General features: G+C 46.9%; 1 protein-coding gene across 1 annotated transcript in view; it reads left to right on the forward strand.

Moving 5' to 3' along the window:
* SLCO2A1 (solute carrier organic anion transporter family member 2A1) overlaps positions 1-23,950 on the forward strand; it is a 90,363-nt gene that overhangs the window by 24,220 nt on the left and 42,193 nt on the right. The window contains exons 2-3 of the mRNA XM_037844648.1: positions 16,771-16,908; positions 20,149-20,311. Coding sequence (XP_037700576.1) covers positions 16,771-16,908; positions 20,149-20,311 — 301 coding nt within the window. The remainder of the gene's footprint in view (positions 1-16,770; positions 16,909-20,148; positions 20,312-23,950) is intronic.

Below are 23,950 nucleotides of genomic sequence, written 5' to 3' on the forward strand. Positions count from 1 at the left end.
GAATTGTAAAATGTGCCCACACTGTTGCCAGAGGGAGGTGCCACTTCAGCCGTCAAGGGGAGACACAGCATCCGTTGGCAGCATGAGTCTTGAATTGTGTGTGTTTTGAATTAAGTGAGGTCTTCAGCCATGCACACCAGCCCCTCCCCATATAAAGACCATAGCTACAAGTGTGATGGTATTATAGAGAGAGGTCTGCAGGTTCCTGTGGGAGCATGCAAGCTGGGAATTTAACCTAGATTGAGGAGCAGCATGGGCTTCCCGTGAAAGTGATGTTCAAAGAGGGTTGACAGTGGAGTCAGAGTTAGGCAGGCAAAGGGGCAAAGGAGGGGGTAGGAGACTGCTCTAGGCAGGGGACAGCATGCACAAGGAGTTGTAATCTGGAGAACAAGGATGCATCCCAGGAATGACATAAGTTCAGTGTGACAGTGTCTGGGGGCCTGGTGACACTGCCGCTTTCCTGAGCTGGTGATGCGGCGTCAAGAGGCCTCTTATGGGTCTGCATGCTGGGAGGTGGGGGAAAATAAAAGTCTGCGGAGGAAAGCAAATCACTCTGGAGCCCTGTCCTTTATCAAGTTCTAGAAAAACCATGGGCCACACACATTCCAGGGGAAACAGAGGGCCAAGCAGGGTAGACTCCTTCTGATAGCAGTTTGTGCATGAAGCAAATATACATAGTAAGAGTAGTAGTGAGTAGACGTTGACTGGCCTGTGGAGAAATGCTGGTGGAGAAATCAGGTGGACTTTGCTGCTGATGAGAATTTGCCATCAGGGCTCCGTTCTATGCAAGGACAGCTTTGAAAGGATGGAGGAGAAGCAGTCATAGCTCATGGGGAGAAGGAAGGCCCCCTCCATTTTCCATGGACCTCCTGTAGCTATTTGGCTCACACAGAGGAGCATTTGGAAAAAATGCTCATGGGTCATGAAGAGTCAGGGCCCTCCAGGTGTGGATAAAAGTCCAGTGTAGACAGGAAGCCTGAGAATGAGAAAGCACCCAAGGGGCAGACAAATCCAAGGGAGGAGAGCAGGGAGGGGGAATGGTACAGGCAGCCTTGGCTGTCACAGAGCCTGTCCACAGCAGACAATAAATGAGTAATAAATAATCAATTCATGAAGTAGCTGGGAGAAATGGGAGGAACTTGAACAATTAAAAAATAAAGTGACCTGCTTTCTCCGTCACCCTGAGAGACAGGACAGATGTGAGCAGAACCTCCCTGGAGCTGGGGGAGGAAATCTGGTGGGCCTAGAAACCGTGAAGCAGAATTCTGGAGGGGCCAGATGAGGACATCTGGGCCAGCAGGGATGGGATTTTGTCACTGCAGCTGTGTACGTCCTGGAGGTTGCTGTGTAGAGCGGGAGGTGCCGCTTGCGACGGCAGGGTGTCCTGCTCAGGCTAATGAGCAGGCTTCCGTGGGCTGCCTTTACCCAGCACTAACAACAAACAAGGCTCTGTGTTATGCACTTTACAGACACATCTCATTAGCCTCCAAACAATCTTAGAATTACTGTTTAAGAGGCACTGCTATTATTGCCTCTTTGCAAATGGCATACTGAAGCTTAAAAGAGTTCCTGTAACTTGCTTGTCATTGAACAGTTTGTAGTGCTTGGTGATGTCAAGGTTCGAATTCAGGTCTCACGGCGAAGTGCATGCTCTTCACCTTGGCTTCACACCCAAAGCTCTGACCCAACTAGGAGGCCAGGGGCAGCATAGGTGGCCAGAGCATGTCCTCAGCATTTTGCTGTGAGTTCCAGGCAGAGGGAGTAGGGTGGAGAGGGGTGGGCATCACAGCAAAGAGTGCTGGGGACCACCTGCAGGCCTGCAGGAGAGAGGCACTGTGTGGGAGGTGAAGTGGAGGCCTGTGGGGCGTGGTAGGGGAGCACATCCTGGCTTCCCTGCCCAGAGCCATCTGCAGGATGTCATTGGTACGTTCACAGTCGTTGATCAGTGAGGGAACCTGAGACCATGGGGTTACACGACCCTCCTATGAGCTACAGCAAATCAGGTGGTCGACTCTGCAATTGTGCTTATAGCTTAGCGCTTTCAGGAGGACATTTCTTCCTCTTGAGGTGTCTATAGGGTCAGAAAGGCTAAATGTTGGACAAAGACCCTTTCCTTCCTGCCATCTCCCACTGACCACCAGAAAAGTGGAAGGAGGGAATGACCACAGAAGTGGGGCGATGTTCCTAGGTTTCTCTTTTTATTCCCCTGCATATCTTATCCTGGCTGCCAAAGGCCTGCTCTGAATGGGACCAAGTTTTTCAGAGACTTCTCATCACTTTTGAATGATGGGGTGTGTTGGGAGGGTGTAGACATCTGTGAAAACCACCCATGGTTATGAATTTTAGGTCCCTCAGCAGACAGGGGAATGCCAGGGCCATCAGCATGGGGTGTGGGAAAGTTCCTGTGTGGGAAAGTGTCTTTTCCAGTGAGCAGGCAGATCTGGGGGTGCGGGGGAGCTGCTGCCTCTGCCAAGCACAGCCGGTGAGCATGGAGGCTGAGCACAGCTGTCTGTTGCTTGTGTGTGCAACTCCGGAATGCTGTAGCCTCAGGAGACGCTCTGACAAGTGGAAGTGAGAGGAGAGAGTGCTGACGTTGAGCCAGCTGGGCCAGGGATCGCGGGCGGTGTAGAGAGCCTATAGACATCCTTGCATGTCCGCACATTCTCCTCTCCATGGTGGGCACCCTGCTCACCCTCTTAAGTGTCTGCTGTTCTGGTCCTGTTACAGCTTCTTGAAGCTTTGTCCGCAGACCTCCACGGTGCCTTGAGTGAGGTTGGGTGGTGATGTGGTTTATCAGGAGCGCAGCCCGGGAGCCTCTGAGGGAAGTTTGTTTCAGTCTTCCCGGAGCTGCTGAGGAGGCTGAGCCTGTGGTGGGTGGCACGGGCTGCCCCCGGCCAGGGGTTTCCCTCAGGGAGGGCTCTTTCCTGGTCTAGCCAGGGCCCAGCCAGGACCCTGAGTCTCCTGATGAAACCTCCTCAGGCTGCCTCACCAAGCCTGCCCCAGGCTCATGGTCTGGGAGCCTCCCCGACTCCTCACTGCTCAGGGAATTGAGTCTCCATCTTTTGTTTTCTAAAGACCCAGGGCCAAGAGCCAAATATGTGTCTAGATTTCATTTCTCCAAGCAGAGGTGGTTTTATGGGGAGTTCTGATGTGGAGCTGGCCCTGGGCATAATTCTGAACAAAATGAAAGAACCTGCAAGAGTTTGCTAAGTAACTTACTATGTCTTCAGAACTCTTTTGGGTGCTGGGGAGATAGATGGGTACAACAGAAGGAAAAAAAAAATACCTGTTTTCTTCAAGGAATTTACAATCCAATTTGATCATTTTACAACTGCTTACTTAAGGCTTACAGGTGGGTGCCTAGGTAACAGGTGGTGTCATTCACTGACAACTATTCGTTCATTTTGATTTGTTCATTCATCAAATATTTACCCAGCAGATTGTCTCTTCCTCCTAAAACTGCCCCACTTCTGCAGTCATTTCCCTCCTCTGCCTTTCTGACACAGGTTCTAGGTGCCAGATTGCCTTGGGACACCGAGCACTCGTGACTTTTGTAATTGCATTTGTGTTCAGTGCCCTGAAGTAACAATAGAGAAAGTGTAACAGAAGGGAGAATCTTTGCCACCGGAAAGATAGATGAGAGGCTAGCCAAGGGAAAGCGGTGGGAGTGAAGAGCCCCACGCAGAGAGAATGGCCTCCAGGGAAAGCTCTACGGCGGCAATACATTATCACATACAGCATCACATGGCCCGTGAGTCTTCTACTCAGCTACAGATTCCAACTACTTATTACCAAAACACTGCACTCAGGTAGTTTGATCCCCACAAGGAGGCCACTGTGGTGGAAAGTACAATGAGAGCAGGTGTATAGGAGCTGGAGCGGGGAGGGCCCTGTGGGCTGGGATACTGGACTTGGATTTTAGTCTGAATCACTGGGAACCCATTGGAGGGTTTTTCACATGCTCCCAAGAGGCTCTGATTGACATTTTCAAAGGATTGTGCTGATAAACTGTATGATTCTAATTATATAAAGCACAACTCTTCCATCAAGCTTTAAAGTCCCGGTGACTTTACTAGAGCAATTTCAGTGTTAGCTTCTATGCTCTTGTTCTTCCTGGAGCTAAGCAAAAAATAAAGGACAAGGGTCAAAAATAGGAATGAGCATTTGAAATGAAACAAGCAGAAACCTCTGGTTGCCTCTCATTCTAATTTAACTTTTAGGAGACGCTGTCTTCATGTATTTGGCACCTGTATATGTATATACCTTTAGGAAGAAAGTTCCAAATGACTGAAAAAAAAGGGGGAGCTGAACTAATGTGCCTTTAGAAGTCAGGAGAGGCATTTCTCTGGAGTGACTGAGAGGGGCGTTAGGGGCTTCTGGGACGCTGGTAATGTTCTATTTCTTGATCTGTGTACTGGCCCCTTGGATGCACTCTGATTTGAAATTTCATTGATCTGTGCCCTTATGATTTGTGTATTTTCAGTGAGAATGTTCTACTTTAATAAAAAGTATTTTAAAAGATCACTCTGGCTGCTGATTAAAGAATGGATGGGAAGGGGGAAAGCATGGGTGTAGGAAACAAGCAGGAAATTGTTATCAGCTCAGGTGGGAGCTCATGGTGACCTGGAGTGGGGGGTGGCTATGGAGATGGGCAGCTCAGGGTGGATTTAAGACTTGAGTGGAGGCTGAAGCACCAGGATAAGAGCTGGAATCAAGAGGAGGAGAAGGTGCAGGAGAAAGATAATGATTGGGGCATGAATTTGAAGTACTGATGGGAATCAAAACTGAAATGTGTGGGATGCAGTTTGATGCAAGGCCCTGCATTGAGGAGGGAGGTTTGCACTCTCAGTATGGACTGGGAGGCTTCAGCACACAGACAAGAGCTATCCCATGGATGGATGAGTGGGTTTCCCAGGGGAAGCATGTATAGAGAGATGGACAAAAGGCCAATGACAGATCCCAGATAATATCAACCTCAGGTCAGGAACACAGAATATGGCTTCTACAAAGATCTCTAAGAAGGAACTGTGGGAGAGAGCAAGAAAACAGGGATGGCAGGTGGGGGAAACCAAGGGTATCAAACACAGCCAAACTTAGGATAAAGTAATTATTGGAGTCCACTAGACTTGACATTTTGGTCACTTGGCAACCTTGGTGTAAGCAGGTTCATTGGCACTTCCTTTCCCTTAACACTCATAAGATTGGGCTCTGTGCAACTTTGCAAATTAACTCACTACCCTCCCCCCTACATGGGACATGACTCCCAGGGATGAGCCTGGCCCTGGCATTGTGGGATTGAGAATGACTTCTTGACCAAAAGGGGCAAAGAAATGAAACAAAATAAAATTTCAGTGGTTAAGAGATTTCAGATAGAGTCTAGAGGTCAATCTGGAGGTTATTCTTAAGCATTATATAGATATTTGTTTAATTTTCTAGTGTATTAGAATAGCTAGAATGAAACACCTGAATCTGTTGAACTGCAATGTAGTAGCTTTGATTCTTGATGATGATTGTGTAACTCTATAGCTTTTATCATGTGACCATGAAACCTTGTGTCTGACACTCCCTTTACCCAGTGTATGGGCAGATGAGTAATGAAATAAAGTCAGAAAATGAAATAAATAAAGTGGGGGGGAGGTGTTTTGAATGTTTTTGGTGTTGTTTTTTATTTTAATTTTTTTAATTGAAAAAATTTTTTTGGAGTAATGAAAATGTTCTAAAATTGACTGTGGTGATAAATGCACAACTATGTAATGATACTGTGAGCCATTAATTGTATACTTTGGACATATTACATGGTGTTTGTACATATCTCAATAAATTTGCATTAAAAAACAAACAAAAAAACAAAAAAGATTGAGCTGTGTGGTAGAGCAGAATAGTGGCAGGATTTGGCATCAGTTTGTGTTTGCCATTTACCTGCTGTGAGACAATAGTGCGTGCTTCCCTGAGCGTCAGTTTCTCATTTATAAATGTAAATAGTCGTACCTGCCTCCCAAGGGTGGCATGAGGATTAGCTTTAGTCAACAACACTATTCGACATCTACTATGTGCTTGTCAGTTGCATGCTGAAGATACAGAGGGACCAAGACTGACAATGGGAGAAAGGAAATAAGGAGACAAACAAGATGATGTGAACAGCCACCCCCACCCCCAGTACTTCCTTGTGACCCACCACTCAGGCCTACTTGGGCAGTGGGGTCCCCCCCTCCCTGGCCAGCTTCAGGGTCAGCTCCCAGGGTCCCAGGCTTTTCTGATACCATGTCCCAAACCCTACTTTCTCTCTCTCTGAAAAACTAGTTTCCCTTTCCTTGGCAGCAGGAAGGGCTTAATCTTCCTTCTGGGAAATGAGGGGAAAACTGGCATCACATCTTGTGACTATATTATAGAATAGAAAGAAAACAAAATAGGTGAAGTTTCCATATTAATGCAATCTGTTTTTCTCCTGCCATATACGATTGAAAATGGGTTTTCTAATGGTGCCTTATTCATCCTAACAAATCACTGTTGTGCCAACTTCCAAAAAAGACAAGATGGCACTTGTTCTCCTTGAAGGAAGGAAAGCTTTTCTGCCTTAATAAAATAAAAGACTTTGGGACTTTTTGAATAAGAATTTGAACACATTTACGTAAACATCAATGGTAATTTTACTTCAAAGTTTTTATTTTTCTGGGAAACCTTAAGCACCATGCTTCTAGCTAATATGATAAATTCATCTAGTCTCGTGTGCTCATGTTTCACCACTTCCAGAAAAAGATTCTTTTTTTGGATCTATGACTTCTAAAACCCAGACTCCAAGTCGCATCACCTCAGGCAATTTCCTGCCCTTTGCTCTTTTCCATTTCAACCTTCCCTGATAAATCCCACCAAATCAATCCAGCCACCTGCCTTCTCCATTCCTCCTGCTGAGCTTTAGGTAGGGCACACCAGGAAACAAAACAAAACAGCAGCAAAAAGTATCTTAGGAACTGACAAGGATCCACTGATGAGCGTATACTACTTTGAGCCTTTTTTTCCGCATTGAAAAGGTTGAGACAGAATTATTAATTTATCTGCTAGGCTTAGTATCTGAAATAGTATTATTTTGAACTAGAAAGCTTAACTACCTCCCTTTTATGTGACCTAAGAAGGAAAATGGATACTGCGATGGAAATCCATGTGTTTCTTTTCAGAGTTTTCTGATTTTATACTCCCAAGAGACAACAGGACCTTATCTTATCAAAGGCCTTTTCCAACTCATAATGAAACAAAATACGGAAATGAAAAATAATAACCAAAACCACAGAATTGTGCAGATTGGGACTTCCAACACCCATTTCCATTTTAGCTTACATAGTGGCTTTCAAGTGAGATTTGGTTTAAGCAGAGGGTGCTAAACTAAAAAACAGTTGGAAGATCCTGGTCTCATCTGATTCCAAGAGGACAAGTGGTGCGAAAGGTGGGAAGACAGGCTTCCTCTGCACTTGGCTTCTTGGTGCCTGTGTGGCTTCCTGCAGCCTTGGGCCTCTCCTGAAGCCAGATGCTCACCGTCCTCCTGGAGGCAGGTCTCCCAGGCCTCAAAGGGGGACTTCTCTCCATTGGGTTAGGGGAACCCTGCCAGACAGTAAGGTCAGTCTGTGGACAGTAGGGGCTGGAAGGGGTCTTGGAGAGCAGAAGGGGGGAAACTATACTGAGAGATAAGAGAGCCGCCAGAGCCTGGGTCCATCGGCCCCCACTCCCACCCCCAGCGTCCCAGGCCCACCTTTCTAGCTGGGCAGTTTCCCTCTTATGGAACAAGGAAGCTGAGATGGAAATCTACGTGCTTCTTTTTAAGATTGTTCTGATTTTTATATTTCCAAGGGACACAGAGCTCTGTCTTATAAAAGGCTTTTTCTAGTACACAATAGTACTGATATACTGAAGACACCTTCTATTATTGCTCCTATAAATGCCACCAGCTCTGATTCTGGGCTGGTTCTTCTGAGCCTCTGAGCTTTATCTTGCTCAGGCACTCTTCCTGTGTGGGCAAATATTTGATTTCCTGAATCACTTCTTAAAAGAGACATTCCCCTTTGGGGCTGCTGGGCCATGGTTTGGATCCAAAGCCACACCCTGCAGAAGGTACAAGTTTACTAGCTGATTAGCTGAAAGAGGCTTTCCATTCTAAGACACAGTTGAATCCTTCCTTTGCTCTCTTTTTTTTTTTTTTTTTTTTTTTTTTGAGGGTGGAGAGAGAGAGTAGACAGGGAGAAGGATTCTTCTCTTCTCTCTAGCTCTGAGGGTCCTCTCAGGTGGGCTCTCAGAGCTCTTCTCTCCCTTCAGACACCTTCATCTCTGACTTCATTGGGAAACAGCCAAGACTCACCATTTCTGAGCCCCCATCCTTATCCCATCACATTAGGGCCCCGTGAACCCTGAGCCTTACTTCCCATGTCTTGCCCATTTGGTGAACTGCCAACCAGGAACTGATAATGGTCTGTGAGAGTGGAGACTAGAGAAAATAGAAATATAAGTGGACATGAAGGCACCCAGAGCCAGAACCATTCTTCACCCATGTGCTTTTTGATGGAGAATCTAGTCAAATAAATGAAGTTTGGCAGAGTCTAGTCAAATAAATGAAGTATCAGGATATACAAGTATAGTGGGGAGTAGGGGAGTGGGGGAGGTCGCAGAGAAGGACTTGGGTACACTTTTTGGTTTAACAGCTTAGTCTACTGACAAGCTTATACTACTTTAAGCCTTTCTTTCCCCCGTTGAAAAAGTGGGGACAGAATAAGTAATTTGTCTACTAGGCTCAATATCGGGAAATAGATTGGGTTTATAATTCAAGGTGGCAGACTGAGCACAGGTTCGTCTACTCCCATCATCAAGGACCCCATTACAGTGAAAATAATAAATAAAAAATAGGAAAAAAAAATCACAGAAAAAAAAAAAAAGAAAGGGAGAAAGACTGTAAATGATGAAAGGTTTCAATAATTTCAGCAAGATAGAAAATGGATGGGAAGTATTGCCGAATGAAATAGAGTGGAGAAAGGCAAGCTTCCCACTGTACACACAGAGCCTAAAGTGGATGGCAGCCCTTGAGCTTGGCACAAACCCAGAGAGGCAAAAGATTTACAATTGGCAGGTGTGGCAGAAGGCAGAAACAAGAAGTGGATTCATCCAGAACACTTCTTTACCCCAGAGGAAACACAAGGAACCTTCTCTGCAAGAACTGAGGGAGCTATCATCTAGTGTGGGTATTTGCACCCAGGAGGAAAGCCCTGCTCCTTCTGGCTCCCAGCTGACTTGCCACGAAGTGAAGTTATCCAACAGTAGTAAGAATACTGCTAGAATTATTAAAAATTCGGAGGAGTGGGGAGAAGAATCAGAGCTGCAAGTATAAATGAGCTATATCCTTTTCTGTAATAGCATGGACTCTAAAGTGATACATCCAGAAATTACTGTACAAGCAGATTATTTTGAGATGCATGGATGTAATCAACAGAAAAACTAAAAACTAAAATAGAGGTGGTTGTCCCTGAACCACGGTCCTGGTGCTAGGCTGGAGCTGAGTGCAGGACTGGGCCTGCCATTCTGAGTCCTTCCATCTTACTCAGTTTTTAAAACAGATGGATCTATTACAGTGATTCAAAATAAAGAAAAAAATTTTAAAGTGAAAAGAAGTGTAAATAGATTCACGATCCCACAGGAGGGATTCCAGTTGACTGTGAGCTCCTGAATGCTGAGTGCAGCTCAGAACCAACTGGCTTATCAGTGTGGTTGTGCCGTTCTGGTCCTTCCCAAGAAATGTATAAGTCTCAGAGGGGTTCTCGCCTCTGTGGGCAAGACTGGAGGGCAGTCAGCTCTGCTGTAGAATGAGGAGAGACAAAATGGTCTCTGGAACCAGCTTTTGATTCTCAGAGACTGCAGGAGCTAAAGTAAACGGCACCTCAGATGTCCCCTCTCTCTTCCAGAGAACTGTGGCGTGGTCCGCGGCACACCCCGAGCTCTCCCTGCATGGCTGTGGAGGGTCAACATGAGGTTTCACTGTGCTGTTCTTTCCTCCCTTCCTTCCTTTGGAAAAATTGTTCTATTTGGATTATTCTGCAGGGCTCTGTTTGGGATTGCTGATAGCCGCCAGTTAGGGATAGAAGCAGTTTTTCCAAATGGGGAGGTCACCTGCCATATGGCCCAGTCTTGCCCTGTCTCTGCCCCTGAATGGTTTTCTTACCACTTTTGGGCCCCCTCAGTATATGAATCACAACAGAGAAGTCACATTGAAGTGGACGTACAGTATCAGGTCAATTTTCTAGATGTTTGCCTTCCCCAGGAGGCGTGTGGTTAATGGCAGTGTCAGTCATTAAACAGGCTCTAACCCTGTGGGATCACATTTTAGAACTTCTGCTCAGCATCCCTATCTATAGCCATGGTCAGGCGCCTGAGGTCAGGGTTCCAGGGTCTGGTCTGGGAAAGCAGGTCATAAACATGTAGCCAAAGAGACCCCATGTAGGCTGTACTTGGACTCATTGATAACTGAGCTCCTGGTTTACCCTTTATGGTCATCTTGCCTGTGTTTCTGTATTTGAAACTTGTCTTGAGCCCAGGGCTCCATTCTGAAGCTTCACTTGGCATCTCGGCATCTTTTCAGCCTTTCTTAGCTCTTTGGCACAGGTAGTAAAATGTTCCCTCTTTATTAGAAGAAAGATCTTCATGGCAACTCCAGTTTCTCTGCTTCCTTCCTCTCCAACATTCCCTCTCCATGTTTGTTAGGGTAGGAGAAAGAGTGAGGCTTGGAGCGTTGCCTTCACATTGAGAAGTGAAATCTGAGAACCGCCCCCACCCCCTGCAAGAATGCTGTTCCCCCAGCCTGGGGTTTCTCTGCTAGCTTGCTTCTACAGGATATGCCTAAAGTGACATGCAACATGCATCAATTTAACTAACGCATATATACACACACACACACACCACACACCTAGATATTTATATTAATACACACATGTACGCACTACAAACCTAGATATATACATTGACATACACACACACAAACTTAGATATTTACATGGGTTTTGAACCTTTCAAAGTGGACACTTTGTATAAACAAACTTATTCCAATGACATTGCCCATGCTCATACATTAAACAAAAAACAAAAACCTGTTTATGGAATCCCCTTCAAAGCCTCAGAAAATTATCTTGTATACCTTTCATGGCTGTGAATCCTTTTTAAAGTTAATTTTTCCTTTAACAAACTATTGAGATACAGTTTTACACATATTGAATACAGATTTTAAAGTTTGATGGGTTTTGACAAATGTATACACCTGTGTAATTACCGCCAAAGTCAAAATTTAGAGTCTTTCCACCACCTCCAGAAAGTTCCTTTATATGTGGCTGTAAATCATTAATGTTTTAGTTTGTATTTAGAAATATCCAAAAGTGAGTTAGAATTGAATCAGGTAACTAAGCGGGGCAGCTAAGCTGACAAATGCTGTGTTGTGCCTGGTAGATTATGTGGCTTGTAGATGGATTGAAGTCAATGGCAAGGGGGACATTCATGATGATAGAGGACAGATTTTTGCAACAAAACTGCTGCTCCCAGAATGGCTCTCTGAAACATATATATTCTGGAGTATTGGGTCATCGGTTAGAGTACTTTGAAGTCACATTCATTCATTTGACAATGATTGAGCCCCAATTATGACACTGGAGATATGGTGTCCTTAAAAACACACAACATCTTTGCCTCCATGAAATCTCATTCTGTTGGGGGAGATGTGAATAAATGAGAAATCAAAGGCAGAATGTAATTAGGAAGCAGCAAATGCTATGAAGAAATAAAATAGAGTGAGGAGATGGAAAATGATGGTGTGTATTTTAAAGACAATTAATCCCATGTAATATATTTTTATTTTCTATACCTTTGGAGAAGAAATCATAAGACTAAAATTTTACCATAAATTTCTTTCTAAAAGGGACACGACATCTTTCCCTAAATTATATTGTGCAGAATGATTGTGTCTGCTGTATGGGGGGAAAAAAGAGTTCCATGGTTAAAAAATTATGGGTAAAGTTGGGTTAAAAAAAAGTTAAACAGATCTTTCCTGAAGAACTTCTCAGAACTTTAATATGCTGATGCACATTGTAAATATTCACGAGGGAAGATTAAAGTATGTAATGTTTTCCAGGCTTTTTTCTTTGGGGAACACTTTGGACTTGGAGCATCTCAAGCAAGTGATGTTCTGTGGAATACACTGGGAAATTCTGTTCTAGAGTTCTCATACCAACAGGACAGCTGAAAGCAGTAGAAAGGGTGTAAGAGGAGGGAGTGGAGGATTCCTCAACTTATTAAATATCCCTCCAATATATGGAGCACTCACTATAGGCCAGGCAGAGTTCCACTGTGCTTTAAACATATTATCTCGTGAATCCTCACAACAACTTGAACAGGTATCATAGTAGCTTCCATTTATTATCAGGGAAACTGTTGGTCAGAGAGGTCAAATAAGTGGCTGAAGGTCATGCCATTCCTTATAGAGCCAAGACTGGAACTGTGGCCTATTTGACTCCAAACTCATACCCTTAACCATATAGGGTTAAGGCCTAAGTGATGGTAGAAGATGAGTTGCAACCCAACGAGCAAACTTTTCCTACTCCCACCAATCCGTCTACCTTTACTCTTAAACCCTGTGTCCTCCTCTGAGGCTGGATGTCTGTCTCTTCTGCATTGTGTGGAGTGTCCCTTCTTTGGTCCCATGCTGGCCATGTAGTGGGTACTTGGTCAGTATGAGCTCCCATAAGGCACCCAAGCCTGACAGGGCTGCAGTGGTCAACGACTGAGGTGAGGTGGTCTCTGTGAGGAGCAAAGGATGTGGACAAGTGCCAGCCAGCTCTAAGTGGAGTCATCCACCTAGTATCTGGGGCAAGAAAATGGGCTGGGGGAGGGGCAGTCTGTACTTACCAGAAAGAGCAAAGGCATATTTTCAGGAAAAGATTTGAGACAGATTTTCTCTCCCGCCATCCCCACCTTCCCCTCAGGAGACGGCTGAGGAAGTTGATAGCGATTAGTCACTCCTGTTAAGGCGTTACTAATTTGGAAAGAGGGAGACTGGTCTTTTCTGAGCTTAATTCGCAGAAACCGAGGTGTTCCAAAACTGAACTCACTGTTCTCTGTTTCCACATGACTCTTCCTCCTGTGCCCCTTGTCTTTTTCTCCATGCACGGTCTTGCCCCCTTCCTGGCCCCCAGACTGGAAACTCTGCCTCTTCTCTTTTCATTTCACCTGGAATCAGTGACAGTCTTATCAACTCAACCTCTGCAGGAGCCCCTAGATCGGGTCCTGCCCACATCGCCACTGCTCTAGCCTCAGGTCAAGCCCTCATCTCCCCTACCCCCCACCCCCGGGCTATTATGACAGCTCCTCTCTCCCTGCTGGATGTGTCCCTTGCTGCCAACGATGCAGCAAGCAATTGCGATGCCTCTGCGCAGGAGTTGGCAACAGGGTGCTGGGATTTTTAGAAGCAATCTTGATCTAGACACACAAGTGAGCCCTGTGCTGAGCAAGTGGGCTCCTGACAGACGAAGAGTAGTTACTCAGACAAAGAAGGGGAAGACTGTTCAGTGCGGATTGTGAGCACAGGTGCACACAGAGTGTGTGTGCTGTGGGGAACTTTGAGTGCTGTGACTTGGATGGAGTTTGAAGGGCTAGGTGTGTGGGTGGCTGGTGTTGCAGCTATCTGATGCTGCATAAAAATGCAACCCAAAATTTGGTGCTTAAAACAATGCCGTTTAGCTTGCTCATGAATCTGCAGTTTGTGCAGAGCTTGGTGGGGATAACTCATTTCTGCTCCACTTGTCATCAGCTGACAGAATCATCTGAAGGCTCACTTGCTAACACGTGTGGTGGTTGAGGCTGGCTGTGAACTAAAACGTTAACTGGGTTATTGGCTGGAACACATACATTTGGCTACTCCGTGAGTAATTGGTTTCCTTACAATGTGTATCTGGGTTCTCAGAGTAAGTGTCCCAAGAAAGAAAGAGTCGGGCATATTCTCTATCGGCTTTTAGGACCTGGCCTTGAAAGTCACACGGTGACACTTTGGCTTCATTCTCTTTATTAGAAGTGATTCATTAAGATTGGCCCATATTCAAGGGGAGGGAACAACAGACCCCACTTCTTGATGGAGCGTCAGTGTCACACTGTAAGAAGAGTATGTAGGATGGGAGATATCGGTGTGGCTATCTTTATAAAATATGATTAGACATAGCAGATATGGAGCTGATGAGGCAGGCAAGGGACTGTAGCATCTTGGATGCCATGCCAAAGGCATTTTTTTTATCATATAGGAATTGGGTAGCCACTGAGCTGTATAGATGTGGGTGTGACATGCTCACATTTGTGTTGGAGAAGCTCTCCACCTCCAGGGTGGCGTGGGGGAAGACTTGAAGGCTGTTTTAGTAACCAGAGGAGAGATGGTGGGGTCTTCAACAAGGCATGCACCTGGAGATGAAGGGCAGGGTCAAATACTAGGGATACCAAGAAAAGCTCACAGATCTTAGCAATGGAGTAAATGTCAGAGGTTGAGCAACACGGTGCATCCAGGAGGATTCTAGGTTTCTGGCTTGGGAGACTGAGGGAAGATGATGGAGAATGAAGGAAAAAGAGGAGAGGTTTGAGTGGGGGAAAGACAATGAGTCCTATTTGGAAAGTGATTTATCTGAGGGATCTGAGGCACATCCAAGTAGATACCTCCAGCAGACAGTGGAGTGGACCTGATTGTAAAGCTTGGGGGAAAGTTGTGGATGAGGAACTGAGATTTGGGTGCTATCATCCTATGGGCAAAGTGCATTTCCCATGAGAGTGTGCAGGAAGGGTGCCGTGTCTGGAGAAGGGGTCCACTGACAGTTTGTGGGACATTACCATCCGACGGATGGTCAGAGGAGGAAGATCTGGCAACCATCCAAGATAAAATTCCCTGTTCCTGGGTCCTGCTTGGACCAGGGAATCTGGGCTTGAGGGTGCTTGGTGTCCTGTGTCCGTGGAAAACTCTCAGACCTTGACAGATCCCCTCACCGTCACCATCCTGCACTGCTTTCCCCCTAGCCTTGTTCCATGGCTCTTGTGTTGCCTTCCACCTTATAGGTTAGGGAATATCTATGTTTGTTTTGATTTTCTTTTCCTAGTGCTTCATGTATTACCCTCTGCACACAGACCATCAGAGCCAGAACATTTCTAGTCTAGTGAAGTGATTTTAACTAGAATTGTCTGTCAACTTCTGCTGGAGAAAATTTTCCAAAATACACATTTTGGGCTTCACTCCCAATGGTACTGATTCAGAATTTCTGGACTTAGGCCTGGCCTCAATATTTTAAAGACACCACTCCACCCTGGCCAGCAATTCTGAATCAAAACTGAGGTAAGAACCACTGATTTATCCCAATTAGCTCACTGTTGGGGAAACTGTGGGCTCCACGGGACAGAAACTGGCTAAGGTATCTCTGTTGTGTGAGAGATGGGCCCAGAACTGTTCCACTCCAAGCATCTCAAGCAACTGGCACCTAAGCCCAGAAATGCCTACTGTGTGCAGGGCATTGTGCTAGGCATTCTGGTCGCCTCTCTCTGAACCTCAGTTTCCCCGTTTGTGGAAAGAGAGTGGGCCTAGGTCATTTTCAAAAAGACCTTTATCAGTGGAACCCTTGGTTAACAAAATATTAAGAAGAATTGCAATGTATGAAATTAAGTAAGGTGGAGCCTCTCTAAGGAGATGGGGTGGTGGGGTGCACCCCTCCAGGGAGCAGGCTTCTTCCCACTGCTGGGTGAGGGGTGAGAGGGCCGTGCAGGCCCAGGGCACAGGAGCAGGTGGCAGTTTCATGGGTGTGGTGGTCTCCTCAGACTTGGGGGCCAGGAACATGGAAGCTGGAGCAGGCCCCAAGTGCTGGGCCCTTTCAGAAGCCCCAGGTCGGCCTCGCCAAGACTCTGTCCTATCAGGTAGGAGAGGAAACCTTGACTCTGGCCCTGGAGCCTGGAGGGAGGGCTCCTGCGGAGCGGTAGGCTCAACTTTGGGAGGAAAAGGAAATGAAGGTGGAGCCCCACTTGCTCTCCTGAGATGCCAGGAAGAGCTTTGGCCAACTATGAAACGGACCGGCACTCCACCCTTCCCTGGAGGAAAAGTGCAATTTCCAGAAGGGGCACCTTCCAGGGGATGCTCCGGGCTGTGGGACTCTTAGCTCCAAGCTGCTCTGGGCTGGCTGAAAGCTGAGAACCCAGGAGGGCCTGGCACTCAGCCTGGAGCCCACTCCAGATGCCATCAAATCCTTCTCCCTCCCTCCCTGCTGTGTATCTGTCCCACCCATGTGGAACTCACATTTTCTGAGTACCCATGTTGTCCCTAACAGGGCTAGGGGTGCAGAGAGAAATGACTTCAGCCTCTTCCCCAAGGCCTTTATCATCCACCCAGGGAGGAGCAAACATAATCACAGATACCCCTGATGAAATGCCAAGATCTCTGTAATGAGAGATGATAATGAGCTCCCGAGGACATGAAGGGGAAACATTCATTCAAACCAGGGGGGACCACTTCATGATGCCTCATTAGGTCCCATAAGAGGTGGGCCTTGGGGAATGGATATTGATGGGGGAAAATGGGACGGGGGGGGGGCAAGGCAAGAGAAGGGGACAGTGAAGCAGTGTGGCTGAGAACTTGTTTGTGGACTGGGGAGTGGTGTGAACGGAGGCAGAGTGGGATGCAGGTTGGGGAGGGCAGCCAGGGCTCGCTGTCCAGAGGCCTGACGACCCCATCTTCTCTGGCCGCAGGTGTTTGTGCTCTGCCATGGCCTCCTGCAGCTCTGCCAGCTCCTGTACAGCGCCTACTTCAAGAGCAGCCTCACCACCATCGAGAAGCGCTTTGGCCTCTCCAGTTCTTCCTCGGGTCTCATTTCCAGCTTGAATGAGGTAAACAGAACATACTGGTCCATCAGACCCCAACTGTGCCCTTCCCTGGATCCTTGAGAAGGTTCTGGAGGCAGAGGAACAGGGAGCTGGGATATGCAGATGGGATGCAGGCTTCTCTCTCTGCTTGGGGACCCAGAGAATGGAGACAACCAGATCCAATCAGGATGATGGGTGCAGCTACACTTCCTGAGGCCTTACCTGAGCCAGGCACTTTACCGCCTCTACTCACACCTGGCCTCAGGTACTTTCCAAGCAGGTACTCTGCTCATCCCCACTTGACAGATGAGGATACTGAGGCTCAGCAAGTGCAAGTGGCTTGCCTGAGATGTGCTGATCTGTCTGCCTCCAAACTTTGTACCTTTAATTGAATTCTGTGATGACCCTGAGTTTGTGTGGCCTCTGCCCACTCCCCTAAGTCCAGGGAGATGTGAGCCCCAGGCAAGCAGGGAAAGCAGCCCCAGGCCCAGGCAGCTCCTGTCCTAGGAGGATCACATGAACCAGAGCTGCTCGGTGGCCTTGATTCCTAGATGAGCTCAGCTCTCTGTGGCCTCCCACTGGGTGAGGCCATTTCACACTGTCTCTCAGTGACTGTAGATCAAAGTTAGAGGAAGGTAGGGTGGACCGAGGGGCAAGGGTGGGGGTCAGAAGGCACAGTCTGCCAGGAGTCAGTGGAAGTTGGTAGGAAGAGGCAGGGGAGGCACAGAGCCCCCCCCCCCCCCCACAGCTGCACCATCAGCCGCTCCTTGGAGTGAGATGGGGCACCCAGGCAGCTTCTCCTCTTCTCTTCCCCTGGATGGAGGCAGTGGTTCCATCCTCCCAGGGGCTGTGTTGTGCCTCTGGACTTCGTCCTCACAAACCTGTCCTCCCCTTTCTCTGCTTATCAGAAAGGATCTTACTCTTTGCCACGCAGGAGGGGTCTCCTGGGCAACTGTGTCCTCTTCTTGGAAAAGCCTACCATTTAACTTGTCATTCATTGAGCAACAAATGTTCAGTGAGCACCAACTTTGTGTCAGGTGCTATTCTAGGTGCAGAGGAGACAGGAATGAACAGACAAGCATGTCTGCTCATTCTAGTGCTAATTATGATATTATTTATAGAAACAAATAAAACATCTGGTAGACCAATGATGGTAAGTGTTATGGAGAAAAATAAAGTTGTGGAGGGAAAGGGGTGTGCAGGACCAAATTGGGGGTGGTGGTTGAATTTTAAATAAAAAGATCAGAGATGCCTTCATGCGAAGGTTAAATCTGAGTGGAGACCTGAAGTTGGTTAGATAAGAAGGGAGCCCTGTGTACATGTAAGGGAAGAGCATCCAGGTGGAAGGCACAGCAGGTACAGAGGCCCTGAGGAGGAAATGCACCTGGCGTGTCTGAAGAATAGCAGAAGGCAAAGTGGCTAGAGTGGAGTGAGGAAGAGGGGAAGAGGAAGGAGAGATGAGAGAGGTAACAGGGAAGGGGGCAGTCTGCCTTGGGTTCTGGATGCTGTGGGACGGATGTTGCCTTTTACCTTTGGAGGGGTTGAGCAGAGGGAACATGGTCTGTCATTTCAATAGGACCACTCTGGCTGCCGAGTAGAGAATAAACTGCAGCAGGGCAAGGATGGAGGCAGGGAGGTCAAGCAGGAGGCCATTGCAATCATTTAGACAAGATGCAATGGTGGTGTAGACCAAGGTGTTAGTGGTGGAGGTGGTGGGAAGTGGTTGGCTTCTGGGTGGTTATTGAAGGTCGAGCCAGTGGGATTTGCTGATGGGTTGGATGTGGGTGTGAGAGAGTAGTCAAGGGCGATGCTCAGGTCTTTTGTTTGAGCCACTGGGAGAATGTAGGTGCCATTTAATGAGATGAAGAGGACTGGGAGGGTTTTGTGTGTGATATGTTTGTGGGAATTAAAAGCACACACACAACATGTAAAGCCACAGAACTGGATGAGATCACCAAGACAAGAGCAGAGGTAAAGACCTGAACTCTGGGGCCCAACTGTGAGAGATCAGGGAGATGAGGAGGAACTGGCCAAGGAGATTAAGAAGGAGCAGCCAGAGAGACAGGAAGAAAGTTAGGAGAGGGTGGTGTCATGGAAGTGCAGTGAAAGAATAGTTTCAGGGAGAAAGAAATGATCAACCAAGTCAAGTGGTGCTGAGAGATCAAGTAAGAAAAGCACTGAGAATTGATCAGTGGATACAGCAGTGAGGAGATCATTGGAGGTGACCTTGGCAAGAACCATGTACCAAGACTCTTGCCTCCGTTTCCCAAGACACAGGTACCTGCTCCTCCAGCCAGAAGGAGACTGCAGTATAGACAGGGTGGGGGCAGCTGCTGCTGACATTCACGGGGTCTCTAGTCCAGGTGAACTTGCTTTCTGGGGCAGAAGGTCCTCTCCTTGGATGGAGACTTGGTCAGAAGGCCTGCCAGCACCCCCTTTACCAATTAAGAGCCTGCTCCCAATCTGGTGCCTTCAGTTCCCTTCCCTGGGCCTAACATGGGGTTACCAATGTTTCCAGCAGAAAATGACTTAAGGGTGATTTGGTCCTCATGACCCATTTTACAGAAGTGGAAACAAGCCTAGGGAGGGGCAAGGACAGGTTAGCAGCAGAGCTGAGGCAGAAACCCACTTCTCCAATAGGCAGTAGCTACTCTAATAAAGATACATGCTTCAATGCCAGGCAATCCTGGGTTTGAGTTCTTGGCTAGCCACCTCCTAACCTTACGGACATGGGCAAGCTATAAATAGTCTGAGCCTCTGAGCCTCATCTGTAAAATGAGGGTTGTTGCGTGATTAAATGAGATGTACATATTGCCTCCTTGTTACTCTGACTACCAAGCCAGAGTCCTTAGGGAGTTTAATTAGGGAATGTGTGCTGTTCTTAGGAGCCAGCCAGCATTGGAGGTTTCCTTGGATTTTTCCCAAATTATTGGTCCTGAGATGGTTGAAGTTTAGGCTATGAGCTTTTCATGGTCTCCACATACTTCCTTTAGTCTGGTCTAGGAGGTCAAGGCTAAGAGCTTTTCATGGTCTCCACATACTTCCTTTAATCTGGTCTAGGAGGTCAAGGCTAAGAAGCATTTCTGACAAAAGGGAAAAAGGTGAAACTCTACGTGCTTGGCCTGTGGTGAGGATCTCTGAGCAAGTACAGCAACACAGCTCTGCCTGGGAACCTTCTTGCCTCTTTGGTTTCCTTGCACGAGGTGTGGTCAGGTCTCCTCTGTGGGGTGTCTGGACTCCCTGGCCCCTCTGCTCTCTCCGCAGATCAGCAACGCCATCCTCATCATCTTTGTCAGCTACTTTGGCAGCCGGGTGCACCGTCCGCGGGTGATCGGAATCGGGGGTCTCCTCCTGGCTGCGGGGGCCTTCCTCCTCACCCTCCCGCACTTCCTCTCGGAACCTTACCAGTACACCATGGCCAGCACCGGTGAGTGTCTCCAGCCCCTGCTTGCAGGGGATGAGGAGTGTGTGGGCATCTCACAAAGTTAGTGGGGACACTCTAGGGACAATAGATTCCACTGTGGGCCATGGTGACCTCTCCACCAGAAAGTTTCCTGGGCTTTTATTGTTTTGTTTCTCCACAAAGCACATCTGAAGCTCAGGCATACTGAAGTATGTTGAGATGTGGAGCAGCTGTCTGAGCTCTGGCTTGATGAGGAAGGAGCATGCAGTTGGTGGCTCACTCCCCCTCTGATTCCCTGTGCTTCCCTGCCTAGAAGGACCCAAAGCCCACCTGGGGGGACACTTGTGAGCATCACCTGCAATAGGCTTGGCAAGAGGAGGAGCAAAGGGTTGCCCATGATAAGATCTGTGGATTTTTCAATTCTTAATTATAACACATCCCAACATTTACACTTTTCATCCATCATTCTTCAGATTGCAGTGCACGCTCATACTATTACCTCATTTGATTTGCCTGGACACTGTGAAGGGTGGGGAAAGGTCTAAGATGAGGACCTGGGACTCAGTAATATCCAATAACTTTCCCTAGTACACCAGTCAGTCGGGGAGAGAGAAACTCAGATCTCTGAATTCCTAGAATAGTGGCCCTTCTGAGACACCATACCTCTGGTGCTTAATGATACATCCTGGCAGGGTGAGATGTGGGAGGCTTTTACAAGATTCATATGCATAGTAGCAAATAACATGGAATTGCTGGGAGTTCCCTTTTCTTTAAATTTTATTTTTTAATGTGAAAAACTTCAAAATACAGTGAAGTAAAGAAAACAATATAACAGACATCTATATACAGACTGCCAAGACTTAGCAGTTTTCCTTCAGATACCTCTTTTTTTGAAAAGAAAAGAAAATATTACCTCCCTCTCTGCTCCTCATTCCTTGCCCAGAGGTAGACACTGTCCTGCAGTCAGTGGGCCCATGCCCACTGCTTAATCTCTGTACTTTTTCTCCTTCTAGTTTCCTATTGCTTTAGTCCTATTTTTGCTTCCTACTGGTTTGGAAGTTATACATTGCTAGTTACCCCTACATTAAAATATGTTTTAAAAATTTATTATAGAGTAAAATTGACTTCAGAGTCAAACATTATACAACACAGGAGGAAATAACCCACCATGAACAGGGGCAAGCAGACATAAAACATTGGGAGGATTAGCATCCTCAAAACTCGAGCTACTGGAACAATCTGGGACTATAAAATGAATGCATTTAAAATATTTGAAGAAATCAAAGAAGGAAGGGAAACTGTAAAGCAACACCAAGAAATCATAAAACAGGGCAGAGAGATTTGAAAAACTGTCATAAGAAATTCTAGACATTAGTAAAATATATAGAATCATTAAAATTTGTAATGTAAATGATGGATTAGACACCAGGATAATAGAGCTGGAGAGAGACTAACTAAACAGAAAGACATACTTGAGGAAATTGCCCAGAATTCAGCACAGATGGTAATAGCACTGGAAACTATGAAAGAGAGGTTAAGAGACAGGGAGGTCAGAAATGAAAATGTGTGTGTGTGTGTGTGTGAATACACACACACACACACACACACACACATATGCAGTTCTGGAAGGAAAGGATGGAGAGAATAGGGACACAGAGCATTTTGGGCTATAGTTTTTCAAAATTAAAGAAAAACCTTAATCATCAAAAGAAGCAGCACATTAAATTTCCAAACAGGGTAAGTAAAAACACCTTATCATAGACATTCAGAACAACAAAGAAAAGAGAAAATCTTAATCACAACTAGAGAGAAAAAACAGAATATTTATAAAGGAAGATCAGTTAGACTGACAACATCAAGATGTTGTGCACAGAGGCACAGTACTTTCAAAGTGCTGAGAGGAAATAACTGTCAACTTAAAATCCTATTTTTGGCTAAACTATAATTCAAGAGCAAGGATAAAATTAAGACAAAAAACTTAGATTTTCTCACTCATGGGTCCTGCTGAAAGTAACACCAAACAATGTGCTTCAGGAAGATGGCAACTGAATGAACAAGGGTGGGTAAAATGCAAGAAGCAAACATGGGATTTTTTCCCTGTAGGAATTTTTTGTGGTCTGGTTGGAAATGGCCCTATAGAATGATTTTGCATTTACATTAACTAGGTGCCCCAGAACATCACCTCTCTGGAGCTAATTCTTATATTAATTTGTTGACTTCAGATAAATTTGCCATTTTAAAGGATGCAGTGGCCAGTTGGTTTTGTGAGGGGCAGCAATGGGAGGCCCAGCCCATGAACGCCCATCTTCGGTCCACTATATTGGAGTTGAAGACACCTGAGGATAAATGAGCCCCCAGGGATGTGCTGAGGGAATAATAGATTCTGGTTTGCTTAAATACCAGGCTATTTATTTTTTAAGTCAGACATGCAAACCAGATTTAAGAGTTGAATCACTTAGGATGATAGAAGAGATTCCTTTATAGGTTGTGAGACCTATGGCGGGAGAGTTAGGGGGTGGAATAGAGAAAGAATGGGGCAGGAACAGGGGTGGCTAATGGTGAAATACCAGCTGGGTTCTGGCCATGGGAATCTTTTCCCCATCTCTCCATAAATCGCCCATGAACTAGTAAGTGCACTGTGGCCTTGGATCTACTTTGGACTGTTTGAGGGCTGAGTCCTGCTTCAGGTGGACACAGGGTGAGGACAGACCTGAGCCAGGGGTCCTGCCATGCCCTTTCCTGCACCCCTCAGTCTAGACAAGGGTTTGAGGCCAGCTCTAAAGGAGAGTCAGGAGTTGCTGGCCGCCCTCCCAGTGAGCACTACGGCCAGGCTCACTGCACGGTCTCCTCTCCACGGTCCCTGCTCTTCCCCATCAGCATGAAGACTGTGCTAATGAAATCAGCTAGGGAGCCTGGGGCTCTGGGGCCAGGTCGAGGGGAGGGCCTCCTGCCAGGCCCGGTACACCGAGGCCCACTCGGCCTGGCGGGTCAGCTCCCCAAGGCCTGGGCCCACATCCCGGTGGTGTTTGGTTCACACGGAGCAGCCCAGCAGGATGGTCAGGGGCAGGCCTCTGAAAGCAATCGCTCTGCTTCTTGTTATCAGATGGTCAGTGGGCTTGGTTCAGCCCACCGCAGTCCTCCACCGCTCAGAGGGAAACACTCTGCCATTCAGTTCTCTGAGCCAAACTCCACTGAGAGACAACCACAGGGGGCTAGGAGGGGGACCAGCTTGCCTCTCAGGGCTGTCAGGAGAGTGGACTTTTTGTTGTTGCTCATGTTATTTGTGTATATTCTAATGGTAGTAATAGGGCCCAGCAGTGTCCCTCAGTCTGGCTGGGACCAGAGCAGCAGCTGGAAGTGGTCAGGGCTCAGCTACCTCGGGGGCATCTTCCCCATGTCAGCAAGTGGGATGAGGAGGACTTTGGCCCAGGAGCCTGATCCCTGGGATCTAGCTGGGGCTCTGCCTGGGTGCCAGGTTAGTGTGGGTGGATGCTGTGCTAATATGAGCACAATAAAAATATTCATAAAGCCCCACTTCGTGGGAAAGGTTTGAAACGTGACTCCTCCTTCAAAACTATGTTTTGTTAGTTTTGAATTAGGCAAGGTCGTCAGGAACAAATGCATTTCATTAAATGCACCGCCCGGAATGGCGTTGCGAATCTG

This window comes from Choloepus didactylus, chromosome 1 (assembly GCF_015220235.1).
Source record: "Choloepus didactylus isolate mChoDid1 chromosome 1, mChoDid1.pri, whole genome shotgun sequence".
Classification (NCBI taxonomy): Eukaryota; Metazoa; Chordata; class Mammalia; order Pilosa; family Megalonychidae; genus Choloepus; species Choloepus didactylus.